This window comes from Staurois parvus, unplaced genomic scaffold, assembly GCF_062004578.1.
Source record: "Staurois parvus isolate SC_StPar_1 unplaced genomic scaffold, SC_StPar_1.0 ptg001323l, whole genome shotgun sequence".
In the NCBI taxonomy this organism is placed as follows: domain Eukaryota; kingdom Metazoa; phylum Chordata; class Amphibia; order Anura; family Ranidae; genus Staurois; species Staurois parvus.
The window spans coordinates 99,817-123,504 of record NW_028319119.1 but is presented as its reverse complement, the minus strand read 5'-3'; the positions used below and the strand labels follow the sequence as shown (position 1 = coordinate 123,504).

General features: G+C 53.3%; 1 protein-coding gene across 1 annotated transcript in view; it reads right to left on the bottom strand.

The window, feature by feature from the left end:
- Positions 1–23,480, bottom strand: part of LOC149437051 (cytochrome P450 11B, mitochondrial) — a 33,339-nt gene extending 9,859 nt beyond the window's left edge. The window contains exons 1-3 of the mRNA XM_089661191.1: positions 23,049–23,480; positions 7,492–7,647; positions 6,933–7,132 (exon numbers count right to left, since the gene is read on the bottom strand). Of these exons, the coding sequence (XP_089517317.1) occupies positions 6,933–7,132; positions 7,492–7,647; positions 23,049–23,338 (646 nt within the window). The 5' untranslated portion in view covers positions 23,339–23,480. The remainder of the gene's footprint in view (positions 1–6,932; positions 7,133–7,491; positions 7,648–23,048) is intronic.
- Positions 23,481–23,688: the final 208 nt, after the last annotated feature.

Here is a 23,688-nt window from a genome sequence, read left to right as displayed (position 1 = left end):
CCGCTCCATCATCTTCTCACAAACTGGTCCTTGGCCCCTCCCCTGCTCTGTCATCTTCTCACAACCTGGTCCTTGGCCCCTCCCCCACTCCGTCATCTTCTCACAACCTGGTCCTTGGCCTCTCCCCCGCTCTGTCATCTTCTCACAACCTGGTACTTGGCCCCTCCCCCACTACGTCATCTTCTCACAACCTGGTACTTGGCCCCTCCCCCGCTCCCTTATCTTCTCACAACTCCAAAATGAAAAAGAACAAATGATTCCTATTCATAAAACATGTGAACTGCCATTTGTCCAGCACAGACACGGGTGGAACGAATACAAAAACTGCCATTTGTCCAGCACAGAGAGCAGCGGAACGAACACAAAAACTGCCATTTGTCCAGCACAGAGAGGAGCAGAACGAACACAAAAACTGCCATTTGTCCAGCACAGAGAGGAGCAGAATGAACACAAAAACTGCCATTTGTCCAGCACAGAGAGGAGCAGAACGAACACAAAAACTGCCATTTGTCCAGCACAGAGAGGAGCAGAACGAACACAAAAACTGCCATTTGTCCAGCACAGAGAGGAGCAGAACGAACACAAAAACTGCCATTTGTCCAGCACAGAGAGGAGCAGAACGAACACAAAAACTGCCATTTGTCCAGCACAGAGAGGAGCAGAACGAACACAAATAGTTTTGTTTCAATTTGTTATTTAGATAATTTTCATTAAATTCGTTTAATTCGTTTCTGGAATTTGTTTTGTTTTCAAATTCAAATTTGAATTCTAATTTATTCTATTTGATGGAACTTCGGAAGACAATTATATTCTGTTTTGTTCTTTTCTTTTTGTATTTGATTTTTGTACGAATTTCGTCTGGATTTCGTTTCGTTATTTCGGATTCATTACTATTGTAATTCAGAAATTTGTCGAGATTCCAGTAATGAAAAATGAATCCGAATTTTTGAACAAAACGAAACGCGCGTGTCTAGTCCAGCAAAACGTCTGTGAATGGGGGAAATCGAATGTTCTCCTGTTGTTCTCTCTGCAGGTCGAATGTTATTCATTCATGAAGAGCCGCGTGCTGCAGGAAATACTGCATTCTGGCCACTAGATGGAGCTGAGGATTGTGGGAAATACATGTTACCTCTGCAGCTCAGCATCATCTAGTGGCCAGAATGCAGTATTTCCTGCAGCACGCGGCTCTTTATGAATGAATAACATTCGACCTGCAGAGAGAACAACAGGAGCAGATTTATTGTACCCCATCCACTCACAACGCGTGCACCAGAAGATGAATACCAACACATACAGGGGGGTAAGAAAGTATTTAGTCCCCACCAATGGTGCAAGTTCTCCCACTTACAGAGATGAGAGAGGCCTGTAATTGGCATCATAGGGAGACCTCAACTATGAGAGACAAAATGAGGAAACAAATCCAGACAATCTCATTGGCTGATCTGGAAAGAATTTATTGGCAAATTATGGTGGAAAATAAGTATTTGGTGAATATGAAAAGTTCATGTCAATACTTTGTTATATATCCTTTGTTGGCAATGACAGAGGTCAGACGTTTCCTGGAAGTCCTCACAAGGTTGGCACACACTGTTGCTGGTATGTTGGCCCATCCTCCATGCAGATCTCCTCCTCCATGCAGATCTCCTCTAGAGCAGTGATGTTTTGGGGCTGTCGCTGGGCAACACGGACTTTCAGCTCCCTCCAAAGGTTTTCTATGGGGTTGAGATCTGGAGACTGGCTAGGCCACTCCAGGACCTTGAAATGCTTCTTACGAAGCCACTCCTTCATTGCCCGGGCGGTATGTTTGGGATCATTGTCATGTTGGAAGACCCAGCCAGGTTTCATCTTCAATGTCCTTGCTGATGGAAGGAGGTTTGCACTCACAATCTCAGGATACATGGCCCCATTCATTCTGTCCTGTACATGGATCAGTCATCCTGGTCCCTTTGCGGAGAAACAGCCCCAAAGCATGATGTTGCCACCCCCATGCTTCACAGTAGGTATGGTGTTCTTTGGATGCAACTCAGCATTCTCTCTCCTCCAAACACGACGAGTTGTGTTTCTACCAAACAGTTCTATTTTGGTTTCATCTGACCATATGACATTCTCCCAATCCTCTTCTGGATCATCCAAATGCTCTCTAGCAAACTTCAGACGGGCCCCGGACATGTACTGGCTTAAGCAGGGGGCCACGTCTGGCACTGCAGGATCTGAGTCCCTGGCGGCGTAGTGTGTTACTGATGGTAGCCTTTGTTACGTTGGTCCCAGCTCTCTGCAGGTCATTCACTAGGTCCCCCCGTGTGGTCCTGGGATTTTTGCTCTCCGTTCTTGTGATCATTTTGACCCCACGGGGTGAGATCTTGCGTGGAGCCCCAGATGGAGGGAGATTATCAGTGGTCTTGTATGTCTTCCATTTTCTAATTATTGCTCCCACAGTTGATTTGTTCACACCAAGCTGCTTGCCTATTGCAGATTCAGTCTTCCCAGCCTGGTGCAGGTCTACAATTTTGTTTCTGGTGTCCTTCGACAGCTCTTTGGTCTTCACCATAGTGGAGTTTGGAGTGTGACTGTTTGAGGTTGTGGACAGGTGTCTTTTATACTGATAACAAGTTCAAACAGGTGCCATTGATACAGGTAATGAGTGCAGGAGGAGGAGCCTCTTAAAGAAGAAGGTCCAGGTCTGTGAGAGCCAGAAATCTTGCTTGTTTGTAGGTGACCAAATACTTATTTTCCACCATAATTTGCAGATAAATTCTTTCCAGATCAGCCAATGAGATTGTCTGGATTTGTTTTCTCATTTTGTCTCTCATAGTTGAGGTCTCCCTATGATGCCAATTACAGGCCTCTCTCATCTCTGTAAGTGGGAGAACTTGCACCATTGGTGGCGACTAAATACTTGTTTGCCTCACTGTACATGTACAGATCCACCCCAACACGCATGTCAGAACAAAGAGGAATACTATACACTATACACACACCGTACTGCCCCAAGTATTGTCCTCCCCCCCCGTATATACACTATATTGCCTCAAGTATTGGGCCCCCAGCTGTCCCACACACATGACCTTTAATGGCCCCCCAGTCTTAGTCCGTAGGGTTCAATATTGAGTTGGCCCCGCCCTTTCCACACACATGACCTTTAATGGCCCCCCAGTCTTAGTCCGTAGGGTTCAATATTGAGTTGGCCCCGCCCTTTGCAGCTATAACAGCTTCAACTCTTCTGGGAAGGCCCCCCACAAGGTTTAGGAGGGTGTCTATGGGAAGGTTGGACCATTCTTCCAGAAGCACATTTGTCAGGTCAGGCACTGATGTCGGGGGAGGGGCACTGATGTCGGGGGAGGGGGCCTGGCTCGCAGTCTCCGCTCTAATTCATCCCAAAGGTGTTCTATGGGGTTGAGGTCAGGACTCTGTGCAGGACAGTCAAGTTCCTCCACCCCAAACTGGCTCCTCCATGTCTTTATGGACCTTGCTTTGTGCACTGGGGGGCAGTCATGTTGGAACAGGAAGGGGCCATCCCCAAACTCCTCCCACAAAGTTGAGAGCATGAAATTGTTCAAAATGTCCCCTTAAGAGTTCCCTTCACTGGAACTAGAGGGCCAAGCCCAACCCCTGAGGAACACCCCCTTACCATAATCCCACCTCCCCCAAACTTTACACTTGGCACAATGCAGTCAGGCAAGTACCGTTCTCCTGGCCACCGCCAAACCCAGACACGCCCATCGGATTGCCAGACAGAGAAGCGTGATTGGTCCCTCCAGAGAACACACCTCCACTGCTCTAGAGTCCAGTGGCGGCGTGCTTTACACCACGGCATCCGACGCTTTGCATTGCTCTTGGTGATGGAAGGCTTGGATGCAGCTGCTCTAGAGTCCAGTGGTGGCGTGCTTTACACCACGGCATCCGACGCTTTGCATTGCACTTGGTGATGGAAGGCTTGGATGCAGCTGCTCGGCCATGGAAACCCATTCCATGAAGCTCTCTACGCACTGTTGTTGGGCTCATCTGAAGGCCACACCAAGTTTGGAGGTCTTTAGCTATTGACTCTGCAGACAGTTGGTGACTTCTGCGCACTGTGCGCTTCAGCATGCGCTGACCCCGCCCTGTCATGTGACGTGGCCTACCACTTGGTGGCTGAGTGGCTGTTGTTCCCAGTTGCTTCCACTTTGTTATAATCCCACTAACAGTTGGTGGAATATTTAGTAGCCAGGAAATGTCACGGATGGACTTATTGCCCAGGTGGCCACCTATCACGGGACCACGCTTGGAGCCACTGAGCTCCTGAGAGCGACCCATTCTTTCACCAATGTTTGTAGAAGCCGTCTGCATGCCTAGGGGCTTGATTGTATACACCTGTGTCCATGGAGGGGATTGGAACACCTGAATCACATGATATGGAGGGGATTGGAGCACCTGAATCACATGATATGGAGGGGATTGGAACACCTGAGTCATATGATATGGAGGGGATTGGAACACCTGAATCATATGATATGGAGGGGATTGGAACACCTGAATCACATGATATGGAGGGGATTGGAACACCTGAATCATATGATATTGAGGGGATTGGAACGCCTGAATCACATGATGTGGAGGGGGAGGGGAACACCTGAATCACGTGATTGGGAGGGGATTGGAACATCTGAATCACATGATATGGAGGGGATTGGAACACCTGAATCACATGATATGAAGGGAATTGGAACACCTGAATCACATGATATGGAGGGGGTTGGAACGCCTGAATCACATGATATGGAGTGGATTGGAACGCCTGAATCACATGATATGGAGGGGATTGGAACGCCTGAATCACATGATATGGAGGGGATTGGAACGCCTGAATCACATGATATGGAGGGGATCGGAACGCCTGAATCACATGATATGGAGGGGATCGGAACGCCTGAATCACATAATATGGAGGGGATCGGAACGCTTGAATCACATGATATGGAGGGGATTGGAACGACTGAATCACATGATTGGGAGGGGATTGGAACACCTGAATCACATGATATGGAGGGGGTTGGAATGCCTGAATCACATGATATGGAGGGGATTGGAACGCCTGAATCACATGATATGGAGGGGATTGGAACGCCTGAATCACATGATATGGAGGGGATTGGAACGCCTGAATCACATGATATGGAGGGGATTGGAACGCCTGAATCACATGATTGGGAGGGGATTGGAACGCCTGAATCACATGATTGGGAGGGGATTGGAACGCCTGAATCACATGATATGGAGGGGGTGGGAACACCTGAATCACATGATTGGGAGGGGATTGGAACACCTGAATCACATAATTTGGAGGAGATTGGAACACCTGAATCACATGATATGGAGGGGATTGGAACACCTGAATCACATGATATGGAGGGGATTGGAACACCTGAATCACATGATATGGAGGGGATTGGAACACCTGAATCACATGATATGGAGGGGATTGGAACACCTGAATCACATGATTGGAGGGGATTGGAACACCTGAATCACATGATATGGAGGGGATTGGAACACCTGAATCACATGATTTGGGGGTTGGGGACAATACTTAGGGCAATATAGTATATATACAGTGAAGGAAATGCGTATTTGCTCCCCCCTGATGCTGAATGTTCGCCCCTCACACAGAAATGATCGGTCTAACAATGGAATGTTCGCCCCTCACACAGAAATGATCGGTCTAACAATGGAATGTTGGCCCCTCACACAGAAATGATCAGTCGAACAATGGAATGTTCGCCCCTCACACAGAAATGATCGGTCTAACAATGGAATGTTTGCCCCTCACACAGAAATGATCGGTCTAACAATGGAATGTTGGCCCCTCACACAGAAATGATCGGTCTAACAATGGAATGTTCGGTGTAACACTGAGAGACAGAATACAACAACAAATTCAGCAGAAATGCGTCTAACAAATGATGACGGATCTGCATGTTCATGAGGGAAAGAAGGATTTGATCCCCTATCATTCAGCAGGATTTCTGGCTCCCAGGTGTCTCTCATACAGGTAACAAGCTGAGATTAGAAGCAGTCTCTTAAAGGGAGTGCTGCTAATCTCATTGTGTTCCCTGTATAAAAGACACCTGTCCACAGGAGCCATCAAACCATCAGATTCCAAACTCTCCACCATGACAAAGACCAAAGAGCTGTCCAAGGATGTCAGGGACAAGATGGTAGACCTACACAAGGCTGGACTGGGCTACCAAACTATGGCCAAGCAGCTTGGTGAGAAGGTGACAACAGTTGGTGCAATCATTCACAAATGGAAGAAACACAAAACAAGTGTCAGTCTCCCTAGGTCTGGTGCACCATGCAAGATCTCACCTCGTGGGGTGTCAATGATCATGAGAACAGTGAGGAATCATCCCAGAACTACACGTGAGGATCTTGTCAATGATCTCCAGGCAGCTGGGACCACAGTCACCAAGAAAACAATTGGTAACACACTACGCCGACAAGGACTGAAATCCTGCAGTGCCCGCACGGTCCCTCTGCTCAAGAAAGCCCATGTCCAGGCCCGTCTGAAGTCTGCCACTGAACATCTGAATGATGCAGAGGAGGACTGGTGGGAAGTGTTGTGGTCAGAGGAGACCAAAATCCAGCTCTTTGGCATCAACTCAACTCGCCTGAACTCAACTCCTGAATTCCTCCCACTCTCTTGGTCTCCACAAATAGAGGAACATTGTTCTGTAGTCCAAGATACGACCTGGGAGGGGTGACTACATTCCCTGAGATAAGGCAGGAGGTGTACAGAGGACTCAGGACTGAATTTCTGGCAGGATCTACAGGCAGTTCTTATTGAACAGATACAACAAGCCTTCAATGGGACATGTGATGGGCGAGAAGGAATGGAATACACAAAGATTAATGTTTGGGTTTACATACATGACGGGACCCACCACATCACTGACCTTCCAGGGTGAATCGGAAGAGGTCTGCGTACAGGTCCACGGTCAGGGACCCTCGCGTATTTTTCTTGAGACGCTTTTTCATGAAAGACACAAAGTCGGCAGCGGCTTCATCCAAGAACGGGAGAAACTTCTTCACCCCACTGAGGCTGAGAACCTCCTTGTTCAGGATGATGCGGTCAGAACGCCAGGCCTCTCCGTTGCTGCCATGGGGGGAAATGTTAGAATTAACATACATCTCTTGGTTCTGGATGGAGCGGGAGGTGGTCAGAACCCCTACCTCCTGTAAACAGGAAGACTCTCTGAAACACGGGAAGTCCTCTCTAAGGCACCAGAACAGGTGTTCCCGTTGGAAGGTTTTTCCTTGCTTTCAAAATGTTGGATTTTCCCATCGCTTTCTGTCCTGGTGGCAATGGCCACCAAGATAAATAGGGATGGTGACCTAAAAACGTAGCAGGGGTTCTAACCCTTGGACACTCCATCCAGGACTTTGAACACACTTGGAGTAGCTCAGTCAGTGTGGACTTTGGGGTAGTTTGGTAGGTCGGTAAGTCACACTTACAGTAGGAAGACACCTCCCTTGTGGTTTCGCATTTCTCTGTGCTTGGACCAGGGCTCCATGGTCATCCTGCGTGGGAAGACGCCCTCAGACTGGAAGAGTCTGGCCACATCCTGCGGAAGCATGATATTCACACTGCTCTGCGTGCCCAACTTCTCCCTGCAAGGGTACAGATGGGTTATAGGGGCCACAGCAATGGGGTCTTCATAGCTTCATTCATCAATGGTAGTTTTCCTGCCCAGCACATTGTGAGAAAATATTGCCTTTTACTGCCCACTTTCTGAAATCTCACTTACATAACCTCTTCCTGCAAACCTAGAGGAGCATTGTGAACCCTGAAGTGGACTGGACATGACCCCATCCTGACCAGACCTTCACCCCTGAGGGTGCTCAGAGTCCTCCAGCCTGCTTGTGGTGGAAATAATAATAATTGTAAGGAAAGAGGAAATCATCACATTGTGACCCAGGAATTCAGCGTTTGGGAGAAGGAAACCCAATTCCAATCCCTCCAGAGACACATCCCAAACCTGATCCCTCCAGAGATACATCCCAAACCTGATCCCTCCAGAGATACATCCCAAACCTGATCCCTCCAGAGATACATCCCAAATCTGATCCCTCCAGAGATACATCCCAAATCTGATCCCTCCAGAGATACATCCCAAACCTGATCCCTCCAGAGATACATCCCAAACCTGATCCCTCCAGAGATACATCCTAAATCTGATCCCTCCAGAGATACATCCCAAACCTGATCCCTCCAGAGATACATCCCAAATCTGATCCCTCCAGAGATACATCCCAAATCTGATCCCTCCAGAGATACATCCCAAACCTGATCCCTCCAGAGATACATCCTAAATCTGATCCCTCCAGAGATACATCCCAAACCTGATCCCTCCTGAGATACATCCCAAACCTGATCCCACCTGAGATACATCCCAAACCTGATCCCTCCTGAGATACATCCCAAACCTGATACATCCCAAACCTGATCCCTCCAGAGATACATCCCAAATCTGATCCCTCCAGAGATACATCCCAAACCTGATACATCCAAAACCTGATCCCTCCTGAGATACATCCCAAATCTGATCCCTCCAGAGAATCATCCCAAACCTGATCCCTCCAGAGATACATCCCAAACCTGATACATCCCAAACCTGATCCCTCCAGAGATACATCCCAAACCTGATACATCCCAAACCTGATCCCTCCTGAGATACATCCCAAACCTGATCCCTCCAGAGACACATCCCAAACCTGATCCCTCCAGAGATACATCCCAAACCTGATCCCTCCAGAGATACATCCCAAACCTGATCCCTCCAGAGATACATCCTAAATCTGATCCCTCCAGAGATACATCCCAAACCTGATCCCTCCTGAGATACATCCCAAACCTGATCCCTCCAGAGACACATCCCAAACCTGATCCCTCCAGAGATACATCCCAAACCTGATCCCTCCAGAGATACATCCTAAATCTGATCCCTCCAGAGATACATCCCAAACCTGATCCCTCCTGAGATACATCCCAAACCTGATCCCTCCTGAGATACATCCCAAACCTGATCCCTCCAGAGATACATCCCAAATCTGATCCCTCCAGAGATACATCCTAAATCTGATCCCTCCAGAGATACATCCCAAACCTGATCCCTCCAGAGATACATCCTAAATCTGATCCCTCCAGAGATACATCCCAAACCTGATCCCTCCTGAGATACATCCCAAACCTGATCCCTCCTGAGATACATCCCAAACCTGATCCCTCCTGAGATACATCCCAAACCTGATACATCCCAAACCTGATCCCTCCAGAGATACATCCCAAACCTGATCCCTCCAGAGATACATCCCAAACCTGATACATCCCAAACCTGATCCCTCCTGAGATACATCCCAAACCTGATCCCTCCTGAGATACATCCCAAACCTGATCCCTCCTGAGATACATCCCAAACCTGATACATCCCAAACCTGATCCCTCCAGAGATACATCCCAAATCTGATCCCTCCAGAGATACATCCCAAACCTGATATATCCAAAACCTGATCCCTCCAGAGATACATCCCAAACCTGATCCCTCCTGAGATACATCCCAAATCTGATCCCTCCAGAGATACATCCCAAACCTGATCCCTCCAGAGATACATCCCAAACCTGATCCATCCCAAACCTGATCCCTCCAGAGATACATCCCAAATCTGATCCCTTCAGAGTTACACCCCAAACCTGATCCCTCCTGAGATACATTCCAAACCTGATCCCTCTGGTGATGAAATTGAGATTGAGTTTGAAGCTCCTCCCCAGTCTTATTGCAGGAAAAGTCCACGTTTTGTTCCTGGTGCCACACAAATCAATATTTCATCAATCTTAACATTGTGATGAATGTGATTTCTCTGGTACCGTGTGTGCAGCCTGCGATCGGTTCGGTTGCATTCGGTGAAAGTGAGGGAAGAATGTGGTAATGGTCTTTATATACTGTGACAGTATGATACTCCTCTAATGGAGTGGGAAGGGTTCAGTGACCCTCAGGGCTCTCGTCAAGACAGGGTGAGGGGCTCCAGGATACAGAGGGAAATGGTTGAGCAGGGTCCTCTGGGATCAGTAGAATCCTTCTATGGGTCCTGGAGGCTTTGAGGAGACTTGAGAGGAAGGAAGTCTCCAATCTTGGCTCCATATTTGATTGTGTAGATGGGTACAGTCATTTTAGGATAGGTGTTGGCAACAGTTCAGAGCTCCACCCAGGACAGAGGAGGTCTCCACCCAGGGGTCAAGGTGGGAGCCAGCGCAGAGTTATGAGTTCTGTCTGAAGGACAAGGGCCTAAGCCTGAAGGCCAGAACAATGCTCTGTGAAAGCCAGGAGGCTGAAGTATCTTCCTGTAGCTGAGGGATGCTGAGCAACTCCTGGATGGGTAACCCTTCTGTCTCTGTGAACTTTCTTCTAAATAAAAATGGGCAGAACTGCCTAAAATGACGATTTTGTGAGTGGACCTTGAAAGCCCTCAACTTGAGCTAGAGAAGAATAGACTATAGTGCAGCGCTCTACGTCCGATACAACGAGACGTATACGAGGAACGTATCTACAAGAGATCAGATCCTTCACCGGATACTAACCGCAGAAAGCTGAATGACGGCTACACTGCGGCCGGCCACTTCTGGGAGGGGTCATATGACGTCCTCCCAGAATGCGCTCTCCTGCGCGCCCCCGGCGATCTCCGTGATCGGTGTCCTACGGACACAGCTGATCATGTGATGTAGTAAAAGGCCAATCACAGCGGCCTTTTACCACGTGATCAGCGGTGTCCAATGACACGCTGATCACAGGGAAATGCAATTGCCGGTTCTCGGCTGCACTTTCCTCACGCTGTCAGATCGTGGGGAACGTACTGCAGAGAACCGGCAGTTGTCAGAGCGGGGATCGGCACCGATCATTAGTGCCCTGATGATCAGTGCCCAGCAGTGCCACCCAGAAGTGCCACCTACCTGTTCCCAGCAGTGCCACCCACCAGTTCCACACACCTGTGCCCAGCAGTGCCACCCACCTGTGCCCACCCACCTGTGCCCACCAGTGCCACCCACCTGTGCCCAGCAGTGCCATCCAGAAGTGCCACCTACCTGTGCCCACCCACCTGTGCCCAGCAGTGCCATCCACCAGTTCCACACACCTGTGCCCAGCAGTGCCATCCAGAAGTGCCACCTACCTGTGCTCACCCACCAGTGCCCATCAGTGCAGCCCAGCAGTGCTGCCAGTCAGTGCCTCCTATTTGTGCCACCTATCAGCGCCCATCAGTGAAGGAGAAAAATTACCTGTTTGCAAAATTTTACAATAGAAACAAAGAAACTTTTTTTTTTCAAATTTTTTGCAACTTTTTTGTTTATAGCGCAAAAAGTAAAGCGCCCAGCGGGGAGGAAATACCACCAAAAAAAAGCTCTATTTATGAGAAAAAAATGATAAAATTTTCATCTGGGTACAATGTTGCATGACCGTGCAATTGTCATTCAAGGTGCAACAGTGCTTAAAGCTGAAAATTGGCCTGGTAAAGAAGGGGGTAGAAGTGTCCTGTGGGCAGGAAGGGGGTAGAAGTGCCCGGTAGGCAGGAAGGGGGTAGAAGTGCCCGGTAGGCAGGAAGGGGGTAGAAGTGTCCTGTAGGCAGGAAGGGGGTAGAAGTGTCCGGTAGGCAGGAAGGGGGTAGAAGTGTCCTGTAGGCAGGAAGGGGGTAGAAGTGTCCTGTAGGCAGGAAGGGGGTAGAAGTGTCCGGTAGGCAGGAAGGGGGTAGAAGTGTCCGGTAGGCAGGAAGGGGGTAGAAGTGTCCTGTAGGCAGGAAGGGGGTAGAAGTGCCCTGTAGGCAGGAAGGGGTAGAAGTGCCCTGTAGGCAGGAAGGGGTAGAAGTGTCCTGTAGGCAGGAAGGGGGTAGAAGTGTCCTGTAGGCAGGAAGGGGGTAGAAGTGCCCTGTAGGCAGGAAGGGGGTAGAAGTGTCCGGTAGGCAGGAAGGGGGTAGAAGTGTCCTGTAGGCAGGAAGGGGGTAGAAGTGTCCTGTAGGCAGGAAGGGGGTAGAAGTGTCCTGTAGGCAGGAAGGGGGTAGAAGTGCCCGGTAGGCAGGAAGGGGGTAGAAGTGTCCGGTAGGCAGGAAGGGGGTAGAAGTAGCCGGTAGGCAGGAAGGGGGTAGAGGTGTCCTGTAGGCAGGAAGGGGGTAGAAGTGTCCTGTAGACAGGAAGGGGGTAGAAGTGTCCTGTAGGCAGGAAGGGGGTAGAAGTGCCCTGTAGGCAGGAAGGGGGTAGAAGTGCCCGGTAGGCAGGAAGGGGGTAGAAGTGTCCGGTAGGCAGGAAGGGGGTAGAAGTGTCCTGTAGGCAGGAAGGGGGTAGAAGTGTCCTGTAGGCAGGAAGGGGGTAGAAGTGCCCTGTAGGCAGGAAGGGGGTAGAAGTGTCCAGTAGGCAGGAAGGGGGTAGAAGTGCCCGGTAGGCAGGAAGGGGGTAGAAGTGCCCTGTAGGCAGGAAGGGGGTAGAAGTGCCCTGTAGGCAGGAAGGGGTAGAAGTGCCCTGTAGGCAGGAAGGGGGTAGAAGTGTCCGGTAGGCAGGAAGGGGGTAGAAGTGCCCTGTAGGCAGGAAGGGGGTAGAAGTGCCCTGTAGGCAGGAAGGGGGTAGAAGTGCCCTGTAGGCAGGAAGGGGTAGAAGTGCCCTGTAGGCAGGAAGGGGGTAGAAGTGTCCTGTAGGCAGGAAGGGGGTAGAAGTGCCCTGTAGGCAGGAAGGGGGTAGAAGTGCCCGGTAGGCAGGAAGGGGGTAGAAGTGTCCGGTAGGCAGGAAGGGGGTAGAAGTGTCCTGTAGGCAGGAAGGGGGTAGAAGTGTCCTGTAGGCAGGAAGGGGGTAGAAGTGCCCTGTAGGCAGGAAGGGGGTAGAAGTGTCCGGTAGGCAGGAAGGGGGTAGAAGTGCCCGGTAGGCAGGAAGGGGGTAGAAGTGCCCTGTAGGCAGGAAGGGGGTAGAAGTGCCCTGTAGGCAGGAAGGGGGTAGAAGTGCCCGGTGGGCAGGAAGGGGGTAGAAGTGTCCGGTAGGCAGGAAGGGGGTAGAAGTGCCCGGTAGGCAGGAAGGGGGTAGAAATGTCCTGTAGGCAGGAAGGGGGTAGAAGTGCCCTGTAGGCAGGAAGGGGGTAGAAGTGTCCTGTAGGCAGGAAGGGGGTAGAAGTGCCCGGTAGGCAGGAAGGGGGTAGAAGTGCCCGGTAGGCAGGAAGGGGGTAGAAGTGCCCTGTAGGCAGGAAGGGGGTAGAAGTGCCCGGTAGGCAGGAAGGGGGTAGAAGTGCCCGTTAGGCAGGAAGGGGGTAGAAGTGTCCTGTAGGCAGGAAGGGGGTAGAAGTGCCCGGTAGGCAGGAAGGGGGTAGAAGTGTCCTGTAGGCAGGAAGGGGGTAGAAGTGCCCTTTAGGCAGGAAGGGGGTAGAAGTGTCCTGTAGGCAGGAAGGGGGTAGAAGTGCCCGGTAGGCAGGAAGGGGGTAGAAGTGCCCGGTAGGCAGGAAGGGGGTAGAAGTGCCTGGTAGGCAGGAAGGGGGTAGAAGTGCCCTGTAGGCAGGAAGGGGGTAGAAGTGCCCTGTGGGCAGGAAGGGGGTAGAAGTGCCCTGTAGGCAGGAAAGGGGTAGAAGTGTCCTGTAGGCAGGAAGGGGGTAGAAGTGTCCTGTAGGCAGGAAGGGGGTAGAAGTGCCCGATAGGCAGGAAGGGGGTAGAAGTGTCCGGTAGGCAGGAAGGGGGTAGAAGTGCCCTGTAGGCAGGAAGGGGGTAGAAGTGCCCGGTAGGCAGGAAGGGGGTAGAAGTGCCCTGTAGGCAGGAAGGGGGTAGAAGTGCCCGGTAGGCAGGAAGGGGGTAGAAGTGTCCTGTAGGAAGGGAGGGGGTAGAAGTGCCCTGTAGGCAGGAAGGGGGTAGAAGTGCCCAGTAGGCAGGAAGGGGGTAGAAGTGCCCTGTAGGCAGGAAGGGGGTAGAAGTGCCCTGTAGGCAGGAAGGGGGTAGAAGTATCCTGTAGGCAGGAAGGGGGTAGAAGTGCCCTGTAGGCAGGAAGGGGGTAGAAGTGCCCTGTAGGCAGGAAGGGGGTAGAAGTGCCCTGTAGGCAGGAAGGGGGTAGAAGTGTCCTGTAGGCAGGAAGGGGGTAGAAGTGCCCTGTAGGCAGGAAGGGGGTAGAAGTGTCCGGTTGGCAGGAAGGGGGTAGAAGTGCCCTGTAGGCAGGAAGGGGGTAGAAGTGCCCTGTGGGCAGGAAGGGGGTAGAAGTGCCCTGTAGGCAGGAAGGGGGTAGAAGTGCCCGGTAGGCAGGAAGGGGGTAGAAGTGCCCGGTAGGCAGGAAGGGGGTAGAAGTGCCCGGTAGGCAGGAAGGGGTAGAAGTGCCCTGTAGGCAGGAAGGGGGTAGAAGTGTCCTGTAGGCAGGAAGGGGGTAGAAGTGCCCTGTGGGCAGGAAGGGGGTAGAAGTGCCCTGTGGGCAGGAAGGGGGTAGAAGTGCCCAGTAGGCAGGAAGGGGGTAGAAGTGTCCTGTAGGCAGGAAGGGGGTAGAAGTGTCCTGTAGGCAGGAAGGGGGTAGAAGTGCCCTGTAGGCAGGAAGGGGGTAGAAGTGCCCTGTAGGCAGGAAGGGGGTAGAAGTGTCCTGTAGGCAGGAAGGGGGTAGAAGTGCCCTGTAGGCAGGAAGGGGGTAGAAGTGCCCGGTAGGCAGGAAGGGGGTAGAAGTGCCCTGTAGGCAGGAAGGGGGTAGAAGTGCCCTGTGGGCAGGAAGGGGGTAGAAGTGTCCTGTAGGCAGGAAGGGGGTAGAAGTGCCCTGTAGGCAGGAAGGGGGTAGAAGTGTCCGGTTGGCAGGAAGGGGGTAGAAGTGCCCTGTAGGCAGGAAGGGGGTAGAAGTGCCCTGTGGGCAGGAAGGGGGTAGAAGTGCCCTGTAGGCAGGAAGGGGGTAGAAGTGCCCGGTAGGCAGGAAGGGGGTAGAAGTGCCCGGTAGGCAGGAAGGGGGTAGAAGTGCCCTGTGGGCAGGAAGGGGGTAGAAGTGCCCAGTAGGCAGGAAGGGGGTAGAAGTGCCCGGTAGGCAGGAAGGGGGTAGAAGTGTCCTGTAGGCAGGAAGGGGGTAGAAGTGCCCGGTAGGCAGGAAGGGGGTAGAAGTGCCCGGTGCGCAGGAAGGGGGTAGAAGTGCCCTGTAGGCAGGAAGGGGGTAGAAGTGTCCTGTAGGCAGGAAGGGGGTAGAAGTGCCCTGTAGGCAGGAAGGGGGTAGAAGTGCCCTGTAGGCAGGAAGGGGGTAGAAGTGTCCTGTAGGCAGGAAGGGGGTAGAAGTGTCCTGTAGGCAGGAAGGGGGAGCTGTGTGCTGATGCCAGTGGTTGGAGGAGAGGAGTGAGTGCCACCATTGATGACACCGAGTGAGGGGACTGACCTGTGACGAGTAATACCTGTGAGGATCGGGGGGTGATCCTAGAAGGGAGCCGGCCCATGTGGTCACTGTAAGGGGGTGAGGGGCATTGTGGCCACGTGAGGATTGGCACCTGTGATGTGACCACGGCTACACATGATCACCTGCGTGGCTTTGACGTTTGGCGCACGATTTGATGTTTTCAGTTTCGGACTCTATATATATTTCTGTACATTACTGCGCCGTGTCCGGGATCTTCATCCGACGGTTTCTGTGGACCATTTGTGTGGTTATGTTACACTCATCACTTTTCGGATCTATCCCCAGGATTGGACGCACACACCACTTTTCCACTATTGATTTGTGAATAGGATCCCTCAAGTGTGGATTACGGGGGTTGGGAATACATTTCTGTTTCACGTTTTGAATGATTGTTTGTACGGATGTCACTTTATTTTCCTCCATGAAGGATCTTCTCTCCTCATTAGATACATTCATTATATAGGACGTGTCAGGAATGGACTCGCCAATGGTGGTGGGACTCACCTGCCTTGTGGGCTGCAGTACCAATGCTGGCCAGCGGGTGCTCTCAGCAGCCAGATTCTCACTCCTGCAATCAGGCCATCACCTGAGGCTGATTGCAGGAGGTGTATTTAAGCAGGACCAGGCCTGTGATCAGGGCCTTGGTGTATGTTTCCCATGAGCCCCTGTACCTGCATCCTGTCTGCTTCCTGCCTGATCCTGCTTTGATCCTGACTCTGAACCTGACTCTGAACAAACTCCGCCTGTCCTGACCTCGGCTATTCCTGACCACTCTTCCGCTCGCTCCTGGTACCCTGTTTTCCCGTTAGCTACCGACCCGGCCCGCCTGACTACGTTGTGCTCCATATATATATATCAGTTAGGTTTGGGGTTGTTGCACCTTGTTGTATGTATTTGTGTTAGTTTTGGGTTTGGTTGTTGCACTGCGTTTATGTTTGTGTTGTCCTTAATAAATGATCTTGTTTACACGCTATACCTGGAGCCTGCGTTTCCCTGTGTCGGGCCCCACACCTCTGGTCATTCCCGGAGCCTGCGTTTCCCTGTGTCGGTCCTCACACCTCTGGTCATTCCCGGAGCCTGCTTTTCCCTGTGTCGGTCCTCACACCTCTGGTCATTCCCGGAGCCTGCGTTTCTCTGTGTCGGGCCCCACACCTCTGGTCATTCCCGGAGCCTGCGTTTCCCTGTGTCGGGCCCCACACCTCTGGTCATTCCCGGAGCCTGCGTTTCCCTGTGTCGGTCCCCACACCTCTGGTCATACCTGGAGCCTGCGTTTCCCTGTGTCGGTCCTCACACCTCTGGTCATACCTGGAGCCTGCGTTTCCCTGTGTCGGGCCCCACACCTCTGGTCATACCTGGAGCCTGCGTTTCCCTGTGTCGGTCCCCACACCTCTGGCCATACCTGAAGTCTGTGTTTTCCTGTGTCGGGCCCCACACCTCTGGTCATTCCCGGAGCCTGCGTTTCCCTGTGTCGGGCCCCAGACCTCTGGTCATACCTGGAGCCTGCGTTTCCCTGTGTCGGTCCACACACCTCTGGTCATACCCGGAGCCTGCGTTTCCCTGTGTCGGTCCACACACCTCTGGTCATTCCCGGAGCCTGCGTTTCCCTGTGTCGGTCCCCACACCTCTGGTCATTCCCGGAGCCTGCGTTTCCCTGTGTCGGTCCTCACACCTCTGGTCATTCCCGGAGCCTGCGTTTCCCTGTGTCGGTCCACACACCTCTGGTCATACCCGGAGCCTGCGTTTCCCTGTGTCGGTCCCCACACCTCTGGTCATACCCGGAGCCTGCGTTTCCCTGTGTCGGTCCCACACACCTCTGGTCATTCCCGGAGCCTGCGTTTCCCTGTGTCGGTCCACACACCTCTGGTCATTCCCGGAGCCTGCGTTTCCCTGTGTCGGGCCCCACACCTCTGGTCATTCCCGGAGCCTGCGTTTCCCTGTGTCGGTCCTCACACCTCTGGTCATTCCCGGAGCCTGCTTTTCCCTGTGTCGGTCCTCACACCTCTGGTCATTCCCGGAGCCTGCGTTTCCCTGTGTCGGGCCCCACACCTCTGGTCATTCCCGGAGCCTGCGTTTCCCTGTGTCGGGCCCCACACCTCTGGTCATTCCCGGAGCCTGCGTTTCCCTGTGTCGGTCCACACACCTCTGGTCATACCTGGAGCCTGCGTTTCCCTGTGTCGGTCCTCACACCTCTGGTCATACCTGGAGCCTGCGTTTCCCTGTGTCGGGCCCCACACCTCTGGTCATTCCCGGAGCCCTGACAGGACGTATAGCTCTGCATTGTATTGTATTCTCTTCTAGTCACACCTCTGGTCATACCTGGAGCCTGCGTTTCCCTGTGTCGGGCCCCACACCTCTGGTCATACCTGGAGCCTGCGTTTCCCTGTGTCGGGCCCCACACCTCTGGTCATTCCCGGAGCCTGCGTTTCCCTGTGTCGGGCCCCAGACCTCTGGTCATACCTGGAGCCTGCGTTTCCCTGTGTCGGTCCACACACCTCTGGTCATACCTGGAGCCTGCGTTTCCCTGTGTCGGTCCACACACCTCTGGTCATTCCCGGAGCCTGCGTTTCCCTGTGTCGGTCCCCACACCTCTGGTCATTCCCGGAGCCTGCGTTTCCCTGTGTCGGTCCTCACACCTCTGGTCATTCCCAGAGCCTGCGTTTCCCTGTGTCGGTCCACACACCTCTGGTCATACCCGGAGCCTGCGTTTCCCTGTGTCGGTCCCCACACCTCTGGTCATACCCGGAGCCTGCGTTTCCCTGTGTCGGTCCCACACACCTCTGGTCATTCCCGGAGCCTGCGTTTCCCTGTGTCGGTCCACACACCTCTGGTCATTCCCAGAGCCTGCGTTTCCCTGTGTCGGTCCACACACCTCTGGTCATACCCGGAGCCTGCGTTTCCCTGTGTCGGTCCCACACACCTCTGGTCATTCCCGGAGCCTGCGTTTCCCTGTGTCGGTCCACACACCTCTGGTCATTCCCGGAGCCTGCGTTTCCCTGTGTCGGTCCCCACACCTCTGGTCATTCCCGGAGCCTGCGTTTCCCTGTGTCGGTCCCACACACCTCTGGTCATTCCCGGAGCCTGCGTTTCCCTGTGTCGGTCCTCACACCTCTGGTCATTCCCAGAGCCTGCGTTTCCCTGTGTCGGTCTACACACCTCTGGTCATACCTGGAGCCTGCGTTTCCCTGTGTCGGGCCCCACACCTCTGGTCATTCCCGGAGCCTGCGTTTCCCTGTGTCGGTCCTCACACCTCTGGTCATTCCCGGAGCCTGCGTTTCCCTGTGTCGGTCCACACACCTCTGGTCATACCTGGAGCCTGCGTTTCCCTGTGTCGGTCCCCACACCTCTGGTCATACCTGGAGCCTGCGTTTCCCTGTGTCGGTCCCACACACCTCTGGTCATTCCCGGAGCCTGCGTTTCCCTGTGTCGGGCCCCACACCTCTGGTCATTCCCAGAGCCTGCGTTTCCCTGTGTCGGTCCACACACCTCTGGTCATTCCCGGAGCCTGCGTTTCCCTGTGTCGGGCCCCACACCTCTGGTCATTCCCGGAGCCTGCGTTTCCCTGTGTCGGTCCCCACACCTCTGGTCATTCCCGGAGCCTGCGTTTCCCTGTGTCGGTCCCACACACCTCTGGTCATTCCCGGAGCCTGCGTTTCCCTGTGTCGGTCTACACACCTCTGGTCATTCCCAGAGCCTGCGTTTCCCTGTGTCGGTCTACACACCTCTGGTCATACCTGGAGCCTGCGTTTCCCTGTGTCGGGCCCCACACCTCTGGTCATTCCCGGAGCCTGCGTTTCCCTGTGTCGGGCCCCACACCTCTGGTCATTCCCGGAGCCTGCGTTTCCCTGTGTCGGGCCCCACACCTCTGGTCATTCCCGGAGCCTGCGTTTCCCTGTGTCGGTCCTCACACCTCTGGTCATTCCCGGAGCCTGCGTTTCCCTGTGTCGGTCCACACACCTCTGGTCATTCCCGGAGCCTGCGTTTCCCTGTGTCGGTCCCCACACCTCTGGTCATACCTGGAGCCTGCGTTTCCCTGTGTCGGTCCCCACACCTCTGGTCATACCTGGAGCCTGCGTTTCCCTGTGTCGGGCCCCACACCTCTGGTCATTCCCAGAGCCTGCGTTTCCCTGTGTCGGTCCACACACCTCTGGTCATTCCCAGAGCCTGCGTTTCCCTGTGTCGGGCCCCACACCTCTGGTCATTCCCGGAGCCTGCGTTTCCCTGTGTCGGTCCACACACCTCTGGTCATTCCCGGAGCCTTGACAGGACGTATAGCTCTGCATTGTATTGTATTCTCTTCTAGTCACACCTCTGGTCATACCTGGAGCCTGCGTTTCCCTGTGTCGGGCCCCACACCTCTGGTCATACCTGGAGCCTGCGTTTCCCTGTGTCGGTCCCCACACCTCTGGTCATACCTGGAGCCTGCGTTTCCCTGTGTCGGTCCCACACACCTCTGGTCATTCCCGGAGCCTGCGTTTCCCTGTGTCGGGCCCCAGACCTCTGGTCATACCTGGAGCCTGCGTTTCCCTGTGTCGGTCCACACACCTCTGGTCATTCCCGGAGCCTGCGTTTCCCTGTGTCGGTCCACACACCTCTGGTCATACCTGGAGCCTGCGTTTCCCTGTGTCGGTCCACACACCTCTGGTCATACCTGGAGCCTGCGTTTCCCTGTGTCGGTCCACACACCTCTGGTCATACCCGGAGCCTGCGTTTCCCTGTGTCGGTCCACACACCTCTGGTCATTCCCGGAGCCTGCGTTTCCCTGTGTCGGTCCACACACCTCTGGTCATACCCGGAGCCTGCGTTTCCCTGTGTCGGTCCCACACACCTCTGGTCATTCCCGGAGCCTGCGTTTCCCTGTGTCGGTCCACACACCTCTGGTCATTCCCGGAGCCTGCGTTTCCCTGTGTCGGTCCACACACCTCTGGTCATTCCCGGAGCCTGCGTTTCCCTGTGTCGGTCCCACACACCTCTGGTCATTCCCGGAGCCTGCGTTTCCCTGTGTCGGTCCACACACCTCTGGTCATACCCGGAGCCTGCGTTTCCCTGTGTCGGTCCCACACACCTCTGGTCATTCCCGGAGCCTGCGTTTCCCTGTGTCGGTCCACACACCTCTGGTCATACCTGGAGCCTGCGTTTCCCTGTGTCGGTCCACACACCTCTGGTCATTCCCGGAGCCTGCGTTTCCCTGTGTCGGTCCACACACCTCTGGTCATACCTGGAGCCTGCGTTTCCCTGTGTCGGTCCACACACCTCTGGTCATACCTGGAGCCTGCGTTTCCCTGTGTCGGTCCACACACCTCTGGTCATACCTGGAGCCTGCGTTTCCCTGTGTCGGGCCCCACACCTCTGGTCATTCCCGGAGCCTGCGTTTCCCTGTGTCGGTCCCACACACCTCTGGTCATTCCCGGAGCCTGCGTTTCCCTGTGTCGGGCCCCACACCTCTGGTCATTCCCGGAGCCTGCGTTTCCCTGTGTCGGTCCTCACACCTCTGGTCATACCTGGAGCCTGCGTTTCCCTGTGTCGGTCTCCACACCTCTGGTCATACCTGGAGCCTGCGTTTCCCTGTGTCGGGCCCCACACCTCTGGTCATTCCCGGAGCCTGCGTTTCCCTGTGTCGGGCCCCACACCTCTGGTCATTCCCGGAGCCTGCGTTTCCCTGTGTCGGTCCCACACACCTCTGGTCATTCCTGGAGCCTGCGTTTCCTTGTGTCGGGCCCCACACCTCTGGTCATTCCCGGAGCCCTGACAGGACGTATAGCTCTGCATTGTATTCTCTTCTAGTCACACCTCGGTTTTAGGGTACAAGTGCCAGCGGCTTCGGGTTCGAGAGGATCCATATACACCAGGAGGGTCTTATAGTATCGCCTACACTTCAGCTGCTTTCCCACAATACCTCGACAAATCCTGTGGAGGCTGAAAACCCAAAATTTGTCTATTCTACAATTTATGGCCCACAGTTGGTGGACACCTGACCATCACACCCGTATGAGCTTGTTGGACATCACATTACACGCCATTGCCATTAATATGCAGTTGCCCCTCCTCCCACGGACATTACCAAGGTGCCCCTCTCTTTTTTTGTGGCTATTATGGCCTCCACTTTTCTGGGAAGGTTCTGTGAGATATTTTTAGGCTGTCTGTGGGAATTTGTCCCCATTTGTGAGGTCATGTACTGATGTTGGATGAGAAGATCTGCTTCACCATCACTTTTCATCAACTTATCCCAAAGGTGTTCATAGGGTTGAGGTCAGGGACCTGTGCTGGATACTTGAGTTCCTCTATGACCTCAAACCTACTGAACACCTTTGGGATGAGAAGGACCTCATAATAAAGGGGCTCCATAGGGTTAAGGGCAGGTACTGATGTTGGGTAAGAAGACATTTTACCAAAGGTGTTCCAAAAGTAGGGTTGAGGTCAGAGCTCTATGCAGGCCACTCGAGTTCCTCCATCACTTCAAACATACCTTTGGGATGAGAAGACATTATACCAAAGGTCTTCCAAAAGTGGGAATGAGGTCAGGGCTCTGTGCAGGACACCGGAGTTCCTCCACACCAAACTGGTCATCCATGTCTTTATGGAGCTGGCTCTGTACACGGGGGACAGTCATGGGGGAACAGAAAAGGGTCTTCACCAAACTGGTCATCCATGCCTTTATGGAGCTGGCTCTGTACACAGGGGACAGTCATGGGGGAACAGAAAAGGGTCTTCACCAAACTGGTCCTCCATATCTTTATGGAGCTGGCTTTGTACACGGAGGACAGTCATGGGGGACAGAAAAGGGTCTTCACAAAAGTGGTCATCCATGTCTTTATGGAGCTGGCTCTGTACACGGAGGACAGTCATGGGGGACAGAAAAGGGTCTTCACCAAACTGGTCATCCATGCCTTTATGGAGCTGGCTTTGTACACGGAGGACAGTCATGGGGGACAGAAAAGGGTCTTCACAAAAGTGGTCATCCATGTCTTTATGGAGCTGGCTTTGTACACGGAGGACAGTCATGGGGGGACAGAAAAGGGTCTTCACCAAAGTGGTCATCCATGTCTTTATGGAGCTGGCTCTGTACACGGGGGACAGTCATGGGGGACAGAAAAGGGTCTTCACAAAAGTGGTCATCCATGTCTTTATGGAGCTGGCTCTGTACACGGAGGACAGTCATGGGGGACAGAAAAGGGTCTTCACCAAACTGGTCATCCATGCCTTTATGGAGCTGGCTTTGTACACGGAGGACAGTCATGGGGGACAGAAAAGGGTCTTCACAAAAGTGGTCATCCATGTCTTTATGGAGCTGGCTTTGTACACGGAGGACAGTCATGGGGGGACAGAAAAGGGTCTTCACCAAAGTGGTCATCCATGTCTTTATGGAGCTGGCTCTGTACACGGGGGACAGTCATGGGGGGAAAGAAAAGGGTCTTCACCAAACTGGTCATCCATGTCTTTATGGAGCTGGCTTTGTACACAGGGGACAGTCATGGGGGACAGAAAAGGGTCTTCACCAAACTGTCACCACAAGGCTGGAAGAGCACAATTGTCTCCAATGTCTTTGTATGATGGAGGATCACCAGGACCCGTCACTGGAGACACCTGACCTCCATCATTGGGGGGTTCACACACTTTCATCCACATGGAGTATGGATAGGTTGATATAATGAAGGGCACTTACCTGTATATTGGCCCTAAGTTCTGGAAGTTCTCCTCCATAACAAAGTGCATGTGCTGGAAGCTGTTCTTCCTCCAGAACTGGAAGAGGTTGAACCAGGCGCTGCGTCCAGTGGTGGGAATGGCCTCATAGGGTAGAGTCCGGCTGGCTACTGAACCATCTTCCATGGCCTCATGGATGAGGGGGGCTGTGGACAATCTGGAGAGCCCAGTCCACAGGGGACTTGTAGGGTCCAAAGTACGACACCTCATCAAACATGAGCCGAATTGACGAGCAGCTGTCTTCTCCAACATGGCTGGAGGGGTCTGTATGTTCTCTGTATGTGACGTGATCTTCCCTTCCTCACGTGTGGCTCTCAGACGTCACGCCTTCTCATGTCTGTGAGCGATCGGTGAGGAAATATCGTCCTGGAGCTCTCGGTGTTCCACTCTCAGGATCTCCAGCCAGCCAATGGTCCCCGACTCCCCGACTGACGTATATACACAAGTTATCTCTCCATCTTTCCATGACACCGAGTCCCCCCCCCTTGTACCACCCGGCCCCCCACCCCTCGACCTCTCCTACATCCGTCTTCCCACCCAGACAACTCTTCTGTTTGATGTGATGAGCCGCAAATCACATCCGCCATCTTCCCATTCATGTT